This window comes from Desmodus rotundus, chromosome 11, assembly GCF_022682495.2.
Source record: "Desmodus rotundus isolate HL8 chromosome 11, HLdesRot8A.1, whole genome shotgun sequence".
NCBI lineage: Eukaryota > Metazoa > Chordata > Mammalia > Chiroptera > Phyllostomidae > Desmodus > Desmodus rotundus.
The window spans coordinates 101,780,393-101,797,860 of NC_071397.1; the positions used below are offsets into that span (position 1 = coordinate 101,780,393).

The 17,468-nt window shown below is 53.2% G+C and overlaps 1 protein-coding gene across 3 annotated transcripts in view; it reads right to left on the bottom strand.

Moving 5' to 3' along the window:
• Positions 1-17,468, bottom strand: part of RPS6KA2 (ribosomal protein S6 kinase A2) — a 153,148-nt gene that overhangs the window by 41,553 nt on the left and 94,127 nt on the right. For all 3 annotated transcript variants that reach the window (XM_053913948.2, XM_045188969.3, XM_024552244.4), the window contains one exon: positions 3,620-3,736. In XM_053913948.2, the coding sequence (XP_053769923.1) occupies positions 3,620-3,736 (117 nt within the window). The remainder of the gene's footprint in view (positions 1-3,619; positions 3,737-17,468) is intronic.

Below are 17,468 nucleotides of genomic sequence, written 5' to 3' on the forward strand. Positions count from 1 at the left end.
CACAGCAGAACCCAATTTCAAAATGAACTCAGCCCAGGAGACCGGCTTTCTTGGCCACAGGGAGTCACATCCAGCCCTGATCTGCATTTCTCTCTCCTCCTCTGTCCCCTGAGGGAGCAGGAATGCATTATAATGTCACAGAACAAGAGCCCGGGCCACTCTGACAACTTCACCAAACCCAGTTGCGGAAGCTTGAATATTTATTTCATGCCGTTGGCTGCTTCCGTGCCCTGCATTTCATTTTTAGAACTGCCACTTCAGCAGCCCAGCCTGCGGCTCCGTGAGGACGTGTTCAGGGCAGACGGGGTGTCATTCTAAATTGCCCCCAACCCCCACGTGTCACCAGAATCAGCAGAGATGCAGCCCGACTCCGGGCAGAGTGCTCCGCAATCCCTCTGATCCGGACCATCCACAGACCATTCCCGACACAGGAGCCGACTGGACATTAGGTGACAATGACCCCAAAGGAAGACGTGGACAGACCTATTCTGACATTGCCACCCATAAGTGAGTGACAGGAAAGAGAGACACTTTGGGATTATGGTCTGATTCCTTCTCAGAACGTGAGCACCGAAATCTGCACATCACAGCCCAGGACATTTAGGGGAGATGCTCCCACCCAACTGGCAGGTGCCCACCCCTGAGGGATCGAGGGGAGGAGGGGACGGCCTGTCCCTCAGGGTCATGGGTCGGCAGTGTACCAACTGCCCTGCTTCCTGAAGCGCTTTGCTGAGGCTGGAATTGAACCCTGGCGTCTCTGCCACCGCCACCTCTGCCCGGACCACCCTAGGTCATGACGGGTTAGACAGATTCTGAAGGACCGAGACCGGCTTCATTGTGCCCAGCACACTGTCCAGTGCTCCGTGTGCTTTGCAGGGCTGACCTCCCCGATGAGACCACCCATGAGTGTGTGGTCCCACAGGGGGACGCCCTGGGGCTGCCCGGCTCAGCTGTCCCCACACCAGGACTCGCTCCTCTGGGTTTAGTGTCGCTCTAGATGCAGGGACAAGCTTATGGCCACACAGAGAACGGAGGTTCAGGGGACGATTAGTTAGCAAAGGACTCACGCAGCCGAGGCGAGGTGACAGTCACTCCCACGGTTCCTGGGAGTAGTCTGGGTCAGGAGCAGCCACAGCGTAAAGGTCTCAGTGGCACACTCTCTCTCGTTCATTTCTGCGTCTCTGGCATCTACAGTCACTGAATGGACGAAGGAAGGAATGGAGGGGCTGGTGACAGGCGATGATGACTCTGGGGACGCTGGGTCCAATGCACACCAGCTCTGTGCTCTTCGGAGCAGAGGTGCAAGGTGGAGGTGGGTGTCACGAGTGCTTCCCACCTGCGGGAGACGGCCAGTGTGCCCTCCAGCCACCTGGGCAGCAGAGAGGGTGCTCCTGCCGCAGGGCACCTATCACCGTGTGTAGACAAGTGTGAAGCGACATGGGGCGTTAGGACAGTGCGGCTTCTCCCTCTCTCGTCCTTGGTTTTGCTTTTGTAAAACACAGCAAACGACCCGGGGGACACACATTCTGACACGCATCCCCCCAGTGCACAACGCTGGCTCAGAGCTCTCCCCAGGGACCTTCCGAGGGAAGACATCCAGAAAAATACCTCTTCTTCCCGGAGCCCCGTCCCATCCAGTTGGCACCCTCATCCACGGGCGTCCCGAGTCCCCCTCCCCCCAGCATCAGCAGTGGCAGCAACCCGGCTGACCCCACACGGTGAATTGGGCTGTTCCTGGAGGTCGAGGGGCTGGCGGTGTTGCCCCGCCTCTTATTCCTGCGGGCGGCCACTTTTTTGTTTCTCGGGTAGTAATGGAGGGAGGAAGAAGTAAGGACGGAGCCTTCCCAAGATCACCGTTCCAGGAGGATTCTGCCCAACACCTTTATGCCTCCTGTTGTTCTCAAAGGACGCCTCTCTTTTAAAGCAAAACTGAAATTCAAAATTTGAAAAGTGGAGGGAATCGGAAAAGGCCTTTTCTCCTTTCATTTTCAGCCCTCCTGCCTTGGAGGAGGGCGTTTTCCAGTTGGTTTGTTCAGCCGACTTTCAGAAGGAACGCTGAGCCTCAGTCTGTGTCTCCACCGAGCTCAGAGAGCAGGGCGGCCTCTGCGTTGCCAGCACCTGGGCCTGTGGGTGGCATCACAACGAGATGAGAGTCCCTCGGCGATGACTCATCAGCTGTCACCCGGGCAACACTCCCAGGGCCTTGTCCCTCACTGTGGACAAAGGGACTCGCTCACCACGTGCTGACGAAGGTCAAATTTGTTCTTAAAAAACAACACGAGGGCAACGTCTCTGAAGGCGGAGAGACACCTGCTTGTCTCTATTTGCAGGTCGTGGTCCTTGGAGAGAGAATCACGCCCCCGCCACTCCACTTTCTGATGGGTGGCGGGCCTTCGCCACCACGCCAGCGGGCTCTGTCCCTGTGCTCTCCGCACTGGCCCTCCTCACGGTGGGACGGAAGCCGCCGCGTCCACAAACACCTCCTGCGCCGTGCACGGTGGCCGTTTTTAATGACTCCCGTAGCTCCAACTAGCGTGTTTGTGCATACGTCAGCATGGACACGTTCCTTCCCACCACAGAGTGTGGGAAAGAAAAAGGGGGAAGAAAGCTACCTGGTTCAACGCCAAGAGGTACACAAGTCGAACACCCGTGCTCTGTGAGAAATGACCAGACCGCCACTCCATCCCCACTGGGGCCAGATCCCCTGTGGGACAGAGTCCTGTGGGGATGGGCAGGCGCAGGGACTGTCCCCGTGGCCTACAGAACATCACTTACAGAGCCAGGACGGCTCGGCTCACACTGCAGGGAGTATGGATGGCTTCAGGGCTCCTCTTGCTCGGCCCTGCAGAGTGAGCACCGCCCCGGGGACTGGCGCGCCCCTGGGGCTGGAAAACTCCCCCGCTTCCTGCCGGAGGGGATTTCACCTACTGCCCCGTAAAGCTGAAAGGGGACGGACAGCTCCAGGCACAGACGCATCTGTGGCAACTGCCACAGGGATTCCCGTGGTCATGAAGTCTCAGGAAAAGGACACAAAGTAGCTAATGTCGCCCCGGTTTTGTAGACGGAGACACTGGGTTAGAAGAGGCAGGTTAGCTGTGCGGTGGCACGAGGGTGAGGAGGGAGCCCGTACTGGTCCCAGCCGTCCCAACCTTGAGCCGCCCCCTGGAGGGCACCCCCCTTTCCTTTCCATCTTGTTCTCTTCTTTTTCCTTTCTTTAAACAAAATGCCTGCTGAGAATGCTCTTTCAAAGATGTGCAGGCTCAGGTTCAATAACCGGCTCCCCACAGGGACAAAGGAAACGTCCAGGGCGGGGCGGGGGGCATTAGAGGGGGGATGTGTGCGTGAGGTTCTCAGGGGTACAGTTCCCGCTTCGCACAGCTCTGGTGGGGGACAGGATCCTGGCCGAGCAAAGTGAGGGCTCAGCTCCGGGTGCGGGCGGTACCTGCAGGGTGAGGACCGCTATGAATTTCGTTCCCTCAGCTGTGGGGCCACATGTCCACATGCTCAGGGGTGTCTCCACCACATCCCCGTCACCAGACCTCCGAGTGCCCAGCCCTGAGGTGCGGGACCAGCCACAGTGCAACAAGACTCACTCAGAAGGAAGTGAGGATGAACTTACCTTCCCATAGGACCCTTGTCCTAAGACCTTCAGCAGCTCAAACTGGGACGGATCGGCCTTTTCAAATCCCTCCTTCACATGGTGGCTGATGTCGATCTCCTTGACAATGCCTTCCTCCTGCAAGACACAGTGACGCTCGGTGAACACACACATCTGCAGCGTCCTCGGAACGCGTCACGACTTTGTCCCACACCGAGGTTGCGACTTTGGTCGGCTTAGGTTTGTGCCAACGATGGCATCTGCCAGCAGGGACCCCCTGCTCGGCCCCGCGGATTTCTGTGCGGGGTCTCACCAGCACCGCAAGGGGACAGAAGGGGCTCCCCATGCGATGCGCCCTGATTCTGAACACTTTGGGCACCAGTTTGGACGGGGCGGACCTGGAAACTAAGGAACGAGGGGACCCTGAGAACTTGTTCTCCTGCCGGCACTGCCGCTCAGAGGGGCCGTCGTGGGGTGGGCACGCGGAAGCAGCCTGTGACACGTGGGCCCGCTTCTCCTTCTCAGTCACACTGTCCCTGACGTTCCTGCCACCGCGACTACAAAGGACGCTTCACTGTCTGCCGTCCCAGAGAGCATGTGCCGGACAGAAGCAGGGATCTCGGCCGCCCAGCAGCAAGCCCAGCAGGAAAAAGCCCGCTCTGTACGTGCAAACGCTGACAGAAATCACTGGGCATCTCGCGCGGAACTTCCTGCCCCGCAGAGGCATTGCTTCACTTGTGACGGGGTGGCTGCCTGCCCTGTCCCCGGCCGGAAGTCAGAATGCCGGACAGACAGACAGACACACAGTGTCTGCCTGACGCCACAGCCTCACGGCTCCTTGTGTCCATGTCTGCGAATCTCTGACATTTCCCTTCGACCTTCCCGCCCGCCCGACCTTTGGCCCCGGGCTGCCGGCAGAAAAGCCCTGAAGTGTCTAAGACCAGCTCCCCGCAACCGCGCATTGTGCTCTGGGCACTCGGGACTCTTCACACGTCATTTCTTTTACTCCTTCAAACCCCCACAAGGTGACATTTCATGCCAACGCAGGTCACACAGCCAGGAGAGTCAGGGCCGGGCCTCGGATCGAGGGCGGGGCCTCCCTGTATTCGGGTCTAAGAGACACTGTTTCAAACGCAGCCGTACCCGCGGTGATTTAGCGACAGCGTCTCTAAAGCTGTGCCAGCTCCAGCTTCCCAAGTGAGAGGTGTTACAGTTTTACCTCGACGTGACCGTATCACGGCATCGGTTCGGCGGGTCAGGGGCCTCAGCAGCTCCCTTTGCTGTTTTAAAATTCCGGTAATTAGAAAGAATACTCTGAGGTCCTCATCTTCCAGGATTACTTAGCATTTTTGTAAGACAATGGTCTTCTCTTTGTGAGAACAAAGAACATGGCCCCGGTGGATTCCATTCAAGGAGTCCAGGAGGCGAAATGAGTGCAGGAGACGGTTGCTCTGGGTGCCCTATTCAGGTCAAAGTTGGGGCGGAGGTCGCCTTGGAGGACCCTCCACTCCTACCTGTGGCTTTCTGGGACCACGGGACCCTTTAGTCACAGGAGACTGGGCAGCTTTTGGAGGGAAATCTCTCCATCTGTAACAGGGAGAGACGGGAAGGGGGACCTTGGGGTGCACTGTGTCACCTTGTTTTCCGCAGGAGAACTGTCCCCGGTGTGGCTGCTGTAGACTGGACTTCCCACTTAGAACACAAGGCTGAAGGCTGCCGTTGGAAACACTCTCCAAGTCCCCTAGATGCCCGCATGCCCTCTTTCCTCCCACTGAGTCACCCGTGGAAGAAAGAAAGGGAAGATTTGTCAGTCAAAGCAGAACAAAATGCCCCTTGCCTATTATTACGGCACTCCCCCGCAGGGCGCCCAAGGCCGCCCGCCACCCGCAGCCCTGCACTGAGTCCTCCCCAGCCCCGGCCCCCTCCTGAAACAGCTTCAATCATGCAGCCGTGGTAACGCAACACCCACGTTATGAAAAAGGCAGAAAGTCACCCTCACACCTCCCTGCGGCTTTGCTCTGGCCACGTGAGCGTGCTCACAGTCACACTGCTGAGTAAGGGTAAAACTCACCCCCGAAAGGCATGGGTGGGAGAGAGTGTGGTGTCAGCAGCAAGGTCAAGGAGGCAGGTGACCTGGGGCACGGGCTCTTCACCTGCCGGTGTCTTCCCTGGGCACGTTTCACGGCACGTGTGTGTTCCCTGATCATTCCCATGTCATTCCCATGCCATGTCCTTTGGCTGCTCTTTTTGGAGGTCTGGAGACCCAGAACTGGGGTACTGAGGTCACTCGACCTGCTGGGACACCAGAGGGCCCCCCACCTCTGCGAACCTGTCATCATTAGACAGGTCTGTCCAGCTCTGGCTGGCGCATTCCTATAGCGGGAGCCTGCTGTGCCCAGCACCCAGCACCCAGTGTCACGCCCTACAGCCCCAGGTACCCCTGCGCGGCTATGCCTAGGGACGCCTTTCTAAGAACATCAGGGTCAGCACCCCCACACCTCGCTCCCCTGCTCCACCCATCACCCCAGCTCCATGACAGAATTTCACCTTCTGGAGCCATTGCTGAACATTTCAAATCACAGGCTTAGACACGAATCTCTTAACATTTCCAGTTTTATGTAGATTCTCGCTGTCAGTATGTAGAGTAAACGCACCCAAAGCACACACTGAATTTCATCTCCAAAAACAGCATCATCCAGGACTTTTCCTGGGTAATATTGCAATGTAGTTGATTTCTCATTTATTTTATATATTTTTTAAAGATTTTATTTATTTATTTTTGGAGAGAGGGGAAGGGAGGGAAAAGGAGAGGGAGAGAAACATCAACTGGTTGTCTCCTGCACCTAGCTCACGACCCAGGCACGTGCCCTGACCGGGAATCGAACCAGCAACCTTTCACTCTACGGGACGAAGCTCAACCAACTGAGCCACGCCAGTCAGGGCCCGTTTTTCATTCAGATCAATACGGTCTTTAACAGCAAAGAATCTCAGCTATCCATAGAAAAAACCCCAAGAGCGTCACAGCTGAGATTTTTTAGTTCTGCACTCACACTGACATTTAGACTTGAACTCGCCTGTGGATACTTTGTTCTTCTTTTCCCAAGAACTTAAAAAAAAAAAAGAAAAAGAAAAAAGCTCTGGAATCCGTGCTGACCACAGGGGTCTGTGTGCCTAGAAAGCTCCCGGAAGGAGGCGGGCGGGGCGAGCCCAGCACGCTGGCGCCTGCCTGCCTCTGATGGCCGTCCTGCTCTCTGGACCTCCCCACAACAGCGGCACGAAAGGGCGGCTGGAAACGAAATGCCACCGTGCCTCGTTCTGAAAGAGATGGCTTTTCTGCTCCAGGGGCAGGGCATTGCATCTAGAACTCTGTGGATTTTGATGCCATACTCTTAAGAAAATACACTCTGCTCCTGAGGCCTCTGCAGAGAGCGCTCAGCATCTGGTTTCTAGCACAGCTCCTGTCAGTGGGGTTTCTTTAGAAATAACGGGGAACTCGGGGGAGAGGCTGGGACCACGGTCGGGCTTGCTTCACAAGCAGGGATTTCAAAAACGCTCTAATGTGAGAGGTGGAAACTGGAGGAATGGATTGCTTCAATGGCATGTATATGTGACAAAGTAATTTGTGACGATGAACTTTTCAATGCTGGTCGAATGTGTTTGAAGTTCTGACTGATGGTAGGGCTGCCGGGCAGGCGCAACAGCAGCTGCGTGAGAGGCTGGTGGGTGGCCAGGACGGGACGAACCTCGGCCAGAGGGAGCGAAGCACAGGTGTGCGCTCCTGTCTGTACCCAAGTCCCCTCGGGCCACACACACCTCTGTTCTGGGTGGTCTGCTCTCATGTCACGAAAAGGAGACTTTATGAAAAGTAAGTGCAAATTAAAAGTTGGGAAATATCAGTGATAAAGTCATAGAAAATAAAAACTGGACGTGTCGTATTTAGCTCTGAAGAAGAGGGAGAGGTCGTCCCAGCAATCACTGACTCCCGTGTAGGATGTCACTTTCTGGGAAGATGATGGGGACTTGGAGGGGCCCAGGCACAGGTGCACCTCCTGCAGTCTCCTCCTACACAGGTAGGTGAGCAGCCCACCTGGGGCCAGCGGGGACCTGTTACCCGTGCCCTGTGAGGTTGCGAGCTCACTGACCCCAAGCTCTCCAGCTTTGTCACCTGCGTTCCAGGACACAGTCGGCCCCACTGTCTTCTCCTTGGCCTCTCAGCACTTCCTGCCGACATCCCAACTCACTCGTGCATGGAAATATCCTGAAAAGGCTATTTTATCCAGTACTTTTAATTGTGTCTAGCAAGAAGACACGCCACACCTAACCCACGGCATTGCTGGAAACAAACTCAGGAGTTCTTCCCACGTGGACGGGAGAGACTCCAAGCAGCCTTTGTAGCCCCTGCAGGGGGCAGACAGGAGCAGACCCCCCTTACAGATCCCCTCCCGGGAGGAAACACCCTGTCACCCCGGCACCCCATCACCTGTGACTGCACTGCCTGCAGGTGCGGCTCTTTGTTACCAGTGACGCGAGCTGCACACCAGCAGGTGCAGAGCGGGTGCTCTTCTGCGCGTGTGGCCGATGTAAGGAAAGAATCACTGGACACCTGAACCACAGACTCCAGGAACAGGGGCCGCCTCCCTGCAGACAGGCTGGTGGGTCCTTCCGGGGACCCCGGCGCAGAGCCACCGGCACATCCGCCATCCTGACACCCGGACCAGGCTCGGCAGCACGCTGACCCGGACTCAGGAAGGCGCGCAGAAGCAGCGGCCGTGACTTCCAGGGTCTGCTCTGCTCATTAAATCGCCCTGGATGCGCCTCGGTGAACATGTCTGCTGCCACGGGTGAGAGCTGATCACGGGTGCGAGCCGATGGGAAATGAGGTCACAGGACCGGCTGCACTTGTCCACTCTCTGCCCAAGAACCTGGTTCTGCAGAAGGTTTCTCTCTGCCTCTAATGGGCTAAATGTGGCTGAGCCACTTCAGATGGGCCACTCCCCACAAGTACCAGTCGCTGGTTCTGTGGGCACTTGGGAATCTGGACAAGATGGCTTTATTTAAGAGTAAGTGCTCCACAAGATCAGGACCCAGGGGAGCAGGAAGGACAAGGCGCAGGTCTCATCCTGTCCACAGTCGCGGCTGCTGAGGGTCCTGCTCTAATTCCTGCCTAAGGTCCCCCATGGTCACTGCTGTGGACCATTCGCTCTGAGAGCCTGCGAGGGTGACGCCGGAACCAACAGCTGGGCAGTGGGGTAGGCTGGGATTTGGCCAACTGTGAAATAAAATTAAACAAAAAAGCAAAAAAGTTAACAAAGAGTTTAAGGGCAAGAGATGTTCAGGTCCAAAAAAGTCGAAATAAAACCCCACTCGTCCAGTCCAAGGAACCAGCTCAGGCACCATCACGGGTCAGAGAATAGGCTCCTCACCCTCTTTGTTTTACCCTCACCGAGGGCATTTTCTGTTGCTTTTAGAGAGAGAGAGGAAAGGAGAGAGAGAGAGAAACGATGTGACAGAAAGACATCGATCAGTTGCCTCTTGTATCTACCTTGACTGGGTCTGAACCTGCAACCTTCTGGTGGGCAGGGCAACGCTGCACTGACTGAGCGGCCGCCCAGGGCTCCTCACTCTTCTCACCAGCCCTACTGTCCTGACCACTGAGGGCTGCAAGAGTGTTTTAAATACGGCAGAGAAATGGAAGAGTAAAACCGAAATAGGAACCACACAGATAATTACAGGATGCCCATGTTAATTCCTCAGGAGGCTTGACAAGCAGGACTTTCTGATGAGTAAAATATCTGCGTAATAGACTGTATAAAAACAAAACTTTGATTACCTTAATATATGACAGTCTTATTAAGATGCCGAGAACCACCAGGGAAAGCTCCATGGGAACCCTAGTTTTTCCACAGAGAGGAATGACTTTATACTAACAAATCAAGATGGAGCCCATGCTTTAAAAAGTCCCCCCGTGTACCCGCTGCTTGTACACTGACCCTCACTGTCTCCCCAACCAACATGGCATTGCCGCGGCAACCCTGCACTGGGCAATGCCGGGCTCTGAAAGGCGACTTCTGCTGCTACCAGCAGAAGCAACTCTTCAGGGCACAGCTGGGGGAAGAGTTTAAAAAGATACAAATGATGAAGTTACACTTCGAAGAACTGCTACAGTTTATGTCTTCTTTTGTCTTTGCATTAAAAAGTCAGAAGCATACCCGGGTTGTGTTTGGTGTGGCTGTGATGGGGGCAGGGTCTCAGCAGCATCCCTGGGACTGTCCTCCTCAGTGGCTTTGCCTGCAGTCCCTGCTGTCAGCAGGTGCAGCCCCTTAGTGCCAAGACGGAAGCAGTAAGGCAAGGTTGCTCATTCCCCGATTATTTTGTTTACTGTGAGATAAACAAATTGGATTTCCAGAGAAAAAAGCCAATTTCTGTTTTAAATAATAACACGCTGATTAGCAAATGAGTTTAGTGCTGTTTTTGTTTGTTTCCACATCTGGAAACATCTCACAGCCTGACATCACGGAAGTAGACTGTCGTCCCCAGGCACCTTCATTATTAAACAGTTTATATGAGGGTCTAGAGCTCAGAGCAATGTCCACATGCAGAGGAACCCAGAAAAAGTCTGTCACCTCTTCATCGGTCCAGTTCACCGCCTCTCTCTGGGAGTCGGAGTCCCTCCACCGATTGGGAAGAGTGAGATTTTCAGGTGGAAGGGAGCGAGGGAGGTCAATAGTCGCTTCAGACGGGCCGTGAAGGCGAGAGTGAATGACTTGAAGTCGCCACCAGGATGAGGCAGGGCTGGAGCCCAGGGGCCCGACCCCGAACGCTCAGCCGGGATCTCGGCTGGGACTGGCCTCGGGCTGACTGACTGAACTGGCTCCAGGGGCCCCAGGCCATCTTTGTACAGAGCCACCGATCCAGGAACTGCAAGGGTCCACACAGAGACAGGCACAGCAGTGTGACAAGTGAGAAATGTGACTGATGAGACTCTCATCAGTTCGGACAGCGTTGAAAGTCCGAACTTGACCGCCCTGGCCAGTGAGGCTCAGTTGGTTGGAGCGTCAACCTGCCCCCAAAAGGCTGTGTGTTTGATCCCCGGCCTGGGCACGTACAGGAAGCAACCAATCGATGCTTCTCTCTCACATCTCTTTTCTCTCTCTCCCTTCCTCTCTCTCGAAAAGCAATGAAAAAAATGTCCTTGAGTTAGGAAAAAAAATCCAAACTTGACTCAAGTGCCTTCAGAAAGCCACAAAACCCTCTGCACGTCACCTTCAGTATTTCGTGGGAAAGCGCAGGCAGGAGGAAGTGGTCACCCCGGTGTGGAACATAGTCTGTACAAGGTCATGAGCCGTGAGGAACAGGAAGACGCCAGGTTAGACAGCCAGCTCAGGGCCCTGGCCTTGGCCATCTCCGCGGAAGGGTCTGTTTATGCAGCTCAGTAAACTGTATATAGTTGTGCTCTGTTTTCTGGGTCAGTCCTTTTTTTTTTTTTGAGTAAAATTATTATAAAACTCAGGTTGCAACAAGCCACGTATACAACCACTACATTCTGTACAGAAGGGGAGGCCACGTCCGGCAGAGAAGGCTGGCTGTTTACTTCCCTGCGGTGCGCTGGCCTTCTGGGCCGAGGAGGCCGAAGAGACCGGTGTGAGGGTAGTACTCGGCCAAGGGCTTGGCGGTAGCGGTTCTACTGCGGACGTTAACAATTCATTATCGTTGCACTGCTAGTAACCAGCAGACTGCGTTTCAAGAAAATTTAGATGTACCACTACATAGAGAGAACCCTAAAGATTCCACCAAAAAGTATTAGAACTGATTGATGAATTCAGTAAAGTAGCAGGACACAAAAGTAATATTCAGACGTTGGTTGTATTTTTATACACCGATAACAAACAATAAGAAACAGAAATTAAGAAAACATTCCCATTTGCAATTGCATCAAAAATTAAAATACCTAGGCATGAATTTAACCAAGGAGGTAAAAGAGCCGTACTTGGACAGTTACGAGACACGGAAGAAGGAAACGGCAGAAGGCACAGATAAAGGGACGCACCCTCTGTGCTCACGGATTAGGAAGAATGGACGCCGTTGCCATGTCCGCACGCCCAAAGCAACCTACAGATTCGATGCAACTCCCATCCTGATCCCAATGACGCATTTCACAGAACTAGAGCCCATAATTCCAAGATTTCTATGGGACCACGAAAGATCCCAAATAGCCACCACGATCCCGAGAGAGGACAGAGTTGGAGGAATCACGCTACCCAATGACAAATGACTCTACAAGGCTCCAGTAAGCGAAACGGCCTGGGACTGGCATGAAAACAGGCTCAGGTCAATGGAACAGACCAGGGAGCCCAGAATAAACCCACACCCGCACGGTCAACTAATCTATGACAAAGGAGGCAAGAATAGGCCCTGGGGGAGAGACAGTCTATTCAGTAAGTGCTGTTGGGAAAACTAGGCAGACACACACACACACACACACACACAAAGGAAGTTATACCACCTTCCCACACCATATACAAGAATACAAGAATAAACTCAAAATGGATTCAAGACTGAAATGTAAGAGCCGTACCACAAAGTTCCTAGAAGATGAGTACGCAGTACTCTTTTTAAAGCAATGTCTTTGTTATTAAAGGCCTGAGTTTTTGTTTGTTTTGGTGTGGATAAATAAACCATTTGACCAGTAACTTTAAAAGTTTAAAAAATTCCTAGAAGACAACATGGGCAGTGAATTCTCTGAAATTGCTCTTAGTAATATTTTTCTGATATATTTCCCCAGGCAAGGGAAACAGAAGAAAAACAAATGGATTACACCAAACTCAGAAGTCTTTGCACAGGGAAGGAAACCATCAACCAAATGCAAAGGCACTGACTGATGGGGAGAAGCTATTTGCCAGTGAGACATCCAGTGGAGTTCAGTATCTAATATTTAGAAAGAACTCATGCAACTTAATAGCAAACGCCCCCAAACAATCCAATTGAAAAAAGGGCAGAGACACTCTCCAAAGAAGACACGCTGGGGGCTGACAGACATGAAAAGGTGCTCAGTGTCACCAACCATCAGAGAGACACAGATTAAGACCCACTCTACTTGTAACATCATCCGCTTTTCTCACCACACACTTTTCTGCAGGGCACGGGCCAGCACCATGGACAGGGCAGCCGAGCCTTCCAGGGCCTTGCCCCATGCCGGGTGTTGCAGCCTCTCTGACCCCAGCCCCTCCATCCGGCTGAGGCCCTGCTCACACCCCACTGGGCTCTCAGGTCCACCTCACCCCTGGGATGCCCCCACTCCCAGTTTTATCCACCCAGGTGGGGTTTGGAGTTCCCCACAAGCCCAGGAAGGAGCACCGGCCAAAGTCAGGCCTCTGGTTGGTGGGGCAGCTGGGTGATGCACTGTGAACACTTCCTCTGCATCACCTTCCAGTCTGCATGGCGTAGACCTGAGACACACAGGGGCTGGGATCTGAGAAGCCCGGAGGAGTTGTCACCTGAACCTCGGCTGGGCTGAGCGGGTGTGGCCACAGCAGGAGGCCCCATGAGCAGGACTCAGGGCGAGGCAGTCTACCTGCCCTGCTGACCGAGGCTACCGGGTCTGACCACTGGCTGCTAGGGGCCCACACTGTCAGAAGGAAAGCCTTTTAATTTGAATGGGGCAAGTCTGGTAAAACCAAACTTCTAGGGAAAGTAAGAGCTGTTTTAAAAATGACTTTTACTTATTTGTTTTAAGAGAGAGGAGAGAGGAGGGGGAAGGGATGAAGAAAAACATGGATGCGAGAGAAAAGATTGACAGGTTACCTCTTGCACACACCCCGACTAAGGGTGTCACCCGCAACCCAGGCACGTGCCCTGACAGGGAATCAAACCAGCGATCTTTCACTTTGTGGGTCACTGCCCACCCCACCAAGCCATGCCGGTCAGGGCGGGGAAGTGGGAGGTTTTTAAATAGACATCTACCCCATCGCACAGGCCGTTCGCAGCAGCTCAGCACCGGCGCCCGTGGAAACCGGGTGTGGATGAAAGGGCAGTAACCCCTTACAAGCAGCAAGGACACTTCACAAATTAAATGTGTGTGGGTCTGTGAGCGTTGTTTTTTATCACAAGTTTTATAGTATGACATTAAGTTTCATGAAATTCCTAGCATAACATAAACACATATAAAATTCAATAAGCATTAATTTTCTCTATGGAAAAAAGTGCCAAAATACTAGCAGTAATAAAATTTCTATTATTAAAAATGTTAGCTGTGATTTCCATCTTAATGAGAAAGCAGGATATTTTGAAAGAACTTTTTAGAAGTCTTACGTAAGGCCTGCCATCATGCCTCCGGTTTACGGGGTAGGGAACAGCCTCTTGAATACTAAGGGATATAAAACATAGCAGGGTAATAAAAAGCTGGCTTTAGAACTTAAATATTTTTGTAACTGGCTGTAGATAAGAATTTGGAGGTTTAGGAAAAAATACCTCACCATATTTTTACCCTTTCGGCTACTTTGAAATTCATTCAACTTGTTTTGATTTGATTGCTGACTTTTATTCATAAAAACTCACTTGGGGAAAACAGAATTAAAGCATATATACACACTAAAATTAGAAAAACAACAATACTTTAAAAAATATGTTAAAGATTCTATTTATTTATTTTTAGAGAGGGGAAAGGAGGGAGAAAGAGAAGGAGAGAAACATTAATATGTGGTTGCCTCTCACACGCCCCCTACTAGGGACCTGGCCCACAACCCAGGCATGTACCCTGACTGGGAATCCAACCGGTGAACCTTTGGTTTGCAGGCCATCGCTCAATCCACAGAGCCATACCAGCCAGGGTGAAAAACAACAATGCTTTCAACATCAGTTCTAATTAAACAATTTGATAGGTTTTAACCTAAATTTGCATATTTGTCAAGGGATTATATTACACATAAATCAGTTCCTGGAAATTACCAAATTGTTCTTCGTGAGCCAAAGCTCTGCAGCTGTGCAGATTTAGCAAGCACATGGCCTCACCTGCCCGCCGGTCCAGCATCAGCTACCAGGCTCCAGGCAGGAGCACATCACTGTCACCTCTGACCTGTGAAAACGGCCCCGCCCACTCTGCCTCCCCTGATCACAGTAACTGAAAAGCTTGGGAGATCCTTGCACAACTTCAAAGGGCCGAGGGGAAGCCAGCTGCCGGGAGAAGCTGGTAGGGAAGGGCTCACGTGTCCCACAGGCTTTCCGTAGCTGCGGTGGGCGCAGCGGGAGACCAGCCCTCCACTGCGCTATGTGACAAAGAGACAGCCCTGAGAAATGCTTGGCGTGACAGTATGTCCTAGCAAACTGAAGCCGAGTGCATCGTGCTCCTTTGGGTGCTTTCTAAAAGCTCGGGAGCCACGAGAGGGGACGAGCGCTAGGCTGCCCCTCGGTGAGGCTGTGGGTCTCTCTCCAGGCTCCTTGCCATCCACCCCGGAGGCACCATGCGAGTGGAAGAACGAGGCTGTTCAAGAAGACACGTGCCGATGTGCTGGTTCTCACGTTTTTCCACAGCACATTACTTCCATAAGTGGACCGCAGGTGCTGTCTAACGGTGACATGACTTCGAGTGAACAGTCAGCATATTCATTTACAGTGAATTCATCAGCTCGCCCAGTGCGCACAGAGACACTTTAATTAAATGCCAGTAAAAACGTGCATCTTACAACCTATTTTATGGCCAGGAAGTGCCGTACGGCTGTGCCACGGAATACCATCCATAAATGAAAACGCCAGGCTGCCTGTGGACACGCGCCCCCCTCCGGGTGCAGCGAACCGCAGCGTGGCCCCAGTTTGCCCACTTCCCTCCGCGATGGGATTGCACTTGGCGTCTCCTCCCCCTTATTCCATAGCAGCCCCCAACGGAAAGTCCAAATGAGACTCAGAGGCGGCGCCGCCCCGCCAAGTTCTCGGTCAGTACGTTCTCTGAAGAGCTGTGAACACAGAAGCCGCTTCAGCGGGATTCGCCTCCCCACGAGCAGACACGTTTGGCGGAACCCGGGGTTTACGGGCACAGCAGTGACTAAGGACTCAGCGGGACATTTTACGCTTGGCAGAGAGGGGACACACCGGAATGTCTCAGAACCGCAGTGGAGGCTGCTGTGTGCTGCGCGCACGTGGGAGATGCGAAGCTGCTTGGCCGCCCCGCCCCCAGGGCTCGGCACTGCGTGCACGTGGGCACACGTCTCCAAGGGCGTGGGCGCGGGCGCTCGGGGTCCAGAGGACCTGACAACACGTGTTTCTTTCCACCCAGGATGTCCCGCAGCAGGCGAGGAGTCCAGGCCAGGCCCACGGAAACGGCAGGGGCGCCCCCGCGCGTCCAGTGGCTGCGGCCTCCTCGTGATGCCTTTTTCCCTTGAAAATCGAGGAATCGAAGGTTGCTCACTTGTCGGTATTGATTAGTTACCATTCTCTGTTATGCCCACCTGTCAGCCTAAGCACAGAACCTAATTTAAAATTTCTTTATAGCCCTGTGCAATTGCCCAGGCTGATTTTGTTTTTAGCATTAAAGAAAAAAACTCAAACATAATATGAACGTTTTTAATAAGGCCTTTGAACGAGTCCATAGAGTTACCAAGCTTTAACCTGAAGTTAGGACAGATTCAGTGTAAATCAGTTACCCATGAGGTCAAATTCCCTCATCAGCTCGTGGGAGCAGAAGCCCACCTTAGGTGAGCTGCACTGCATGGGGAGACCCAGCCGGGACTACACTTCCCAGCCCTCATTGCAGCCAGGTTTCATCAGGTGACTCATCTTGGCCAATGGAAGGGGAGTGGGAGGTGCTTCCTTTTCAGTCTCTGCCTCTGTTGGGAATTCAGAGCCCTTCCAGGCCCTGGGAGGTGGGACTATAAGAGGCAGGAGCCTGTTGCCCCGACTGACCATGTAGAAGAAAACTGGCCACTGGCCAGGAGCACTGAAATATAATGACTGATCCTTGAGCGAGAACTGAACATTTTTTTTATCAACTCACTGCAGTATCTTCTGTAGCATTGCCCCAGAACACCAACTGTGCCCGGAGCCCCGGGGTCACTCCGCAGACCGCAGAAGTGCTGGGTCAGCCTGACCTCCAAGCCCACACACTGCGCGGGGCGGCGCCGGGCCAGTGGAGGAGAAGCGAACACAGCTGGGGACTTGGGCCTGCTTTCTCAAGGGCAACGCACGGTCAACGCCGATGCTAATGACATCACTCTAGTGGTGTGACACCGTCGAGCGCCTCAGTCTTTGTTGACTCCTGTCCCCTCTGTAGAATGGGCCGAATGGGCAGTCCTACCTTAACTGGTTATTGTGAGAAATAAATGAGCTATCACAGGTAAAAGTTCCTGTGATAAGTTCACCCCCCCTCCCAGCTGGTCACCACGTGGATCAAATACACCTGGCCAGGTTCACCCGCCCCACGGGTCACTGCACGGCCCTTGAGTGAACCGGGTAAACTCCCCGAACACGAACTTCCTCATCAGGGCCATGCGCACGAGAATATCTACGGTAAGATAGTTTGGAGGAGCAGATAAAAAAAATTGAAGTGTTAAAGAAATAGGGAGAGCACCGTTTGTAAGGCCTGCCACACGTTGGCTGTTCAAAAAAAAAAATGTTGCACCCTGGCTGGTGTGGCTCAGTGGATTGGGCACGGGCCTGCAAACGAAAGGGTCACTGGTGCAATTCCCAGTCAGGGCACAGGCCTGGGTTGTGGGCCAGGTCCCCCCAGTGAGGCGGTGCTCGAGAGGCAACCACACATTCATTGTTGTTTCTTTCCCTCTTTCTCCTTCCCTTCCCCTCTCTAAAAATAAATAAAATCTTAAAAAAAAAAAAAAAAACTACAGAATTTTATTTAAAAAAAACCCACGTTGCTATTTTCAGGTGA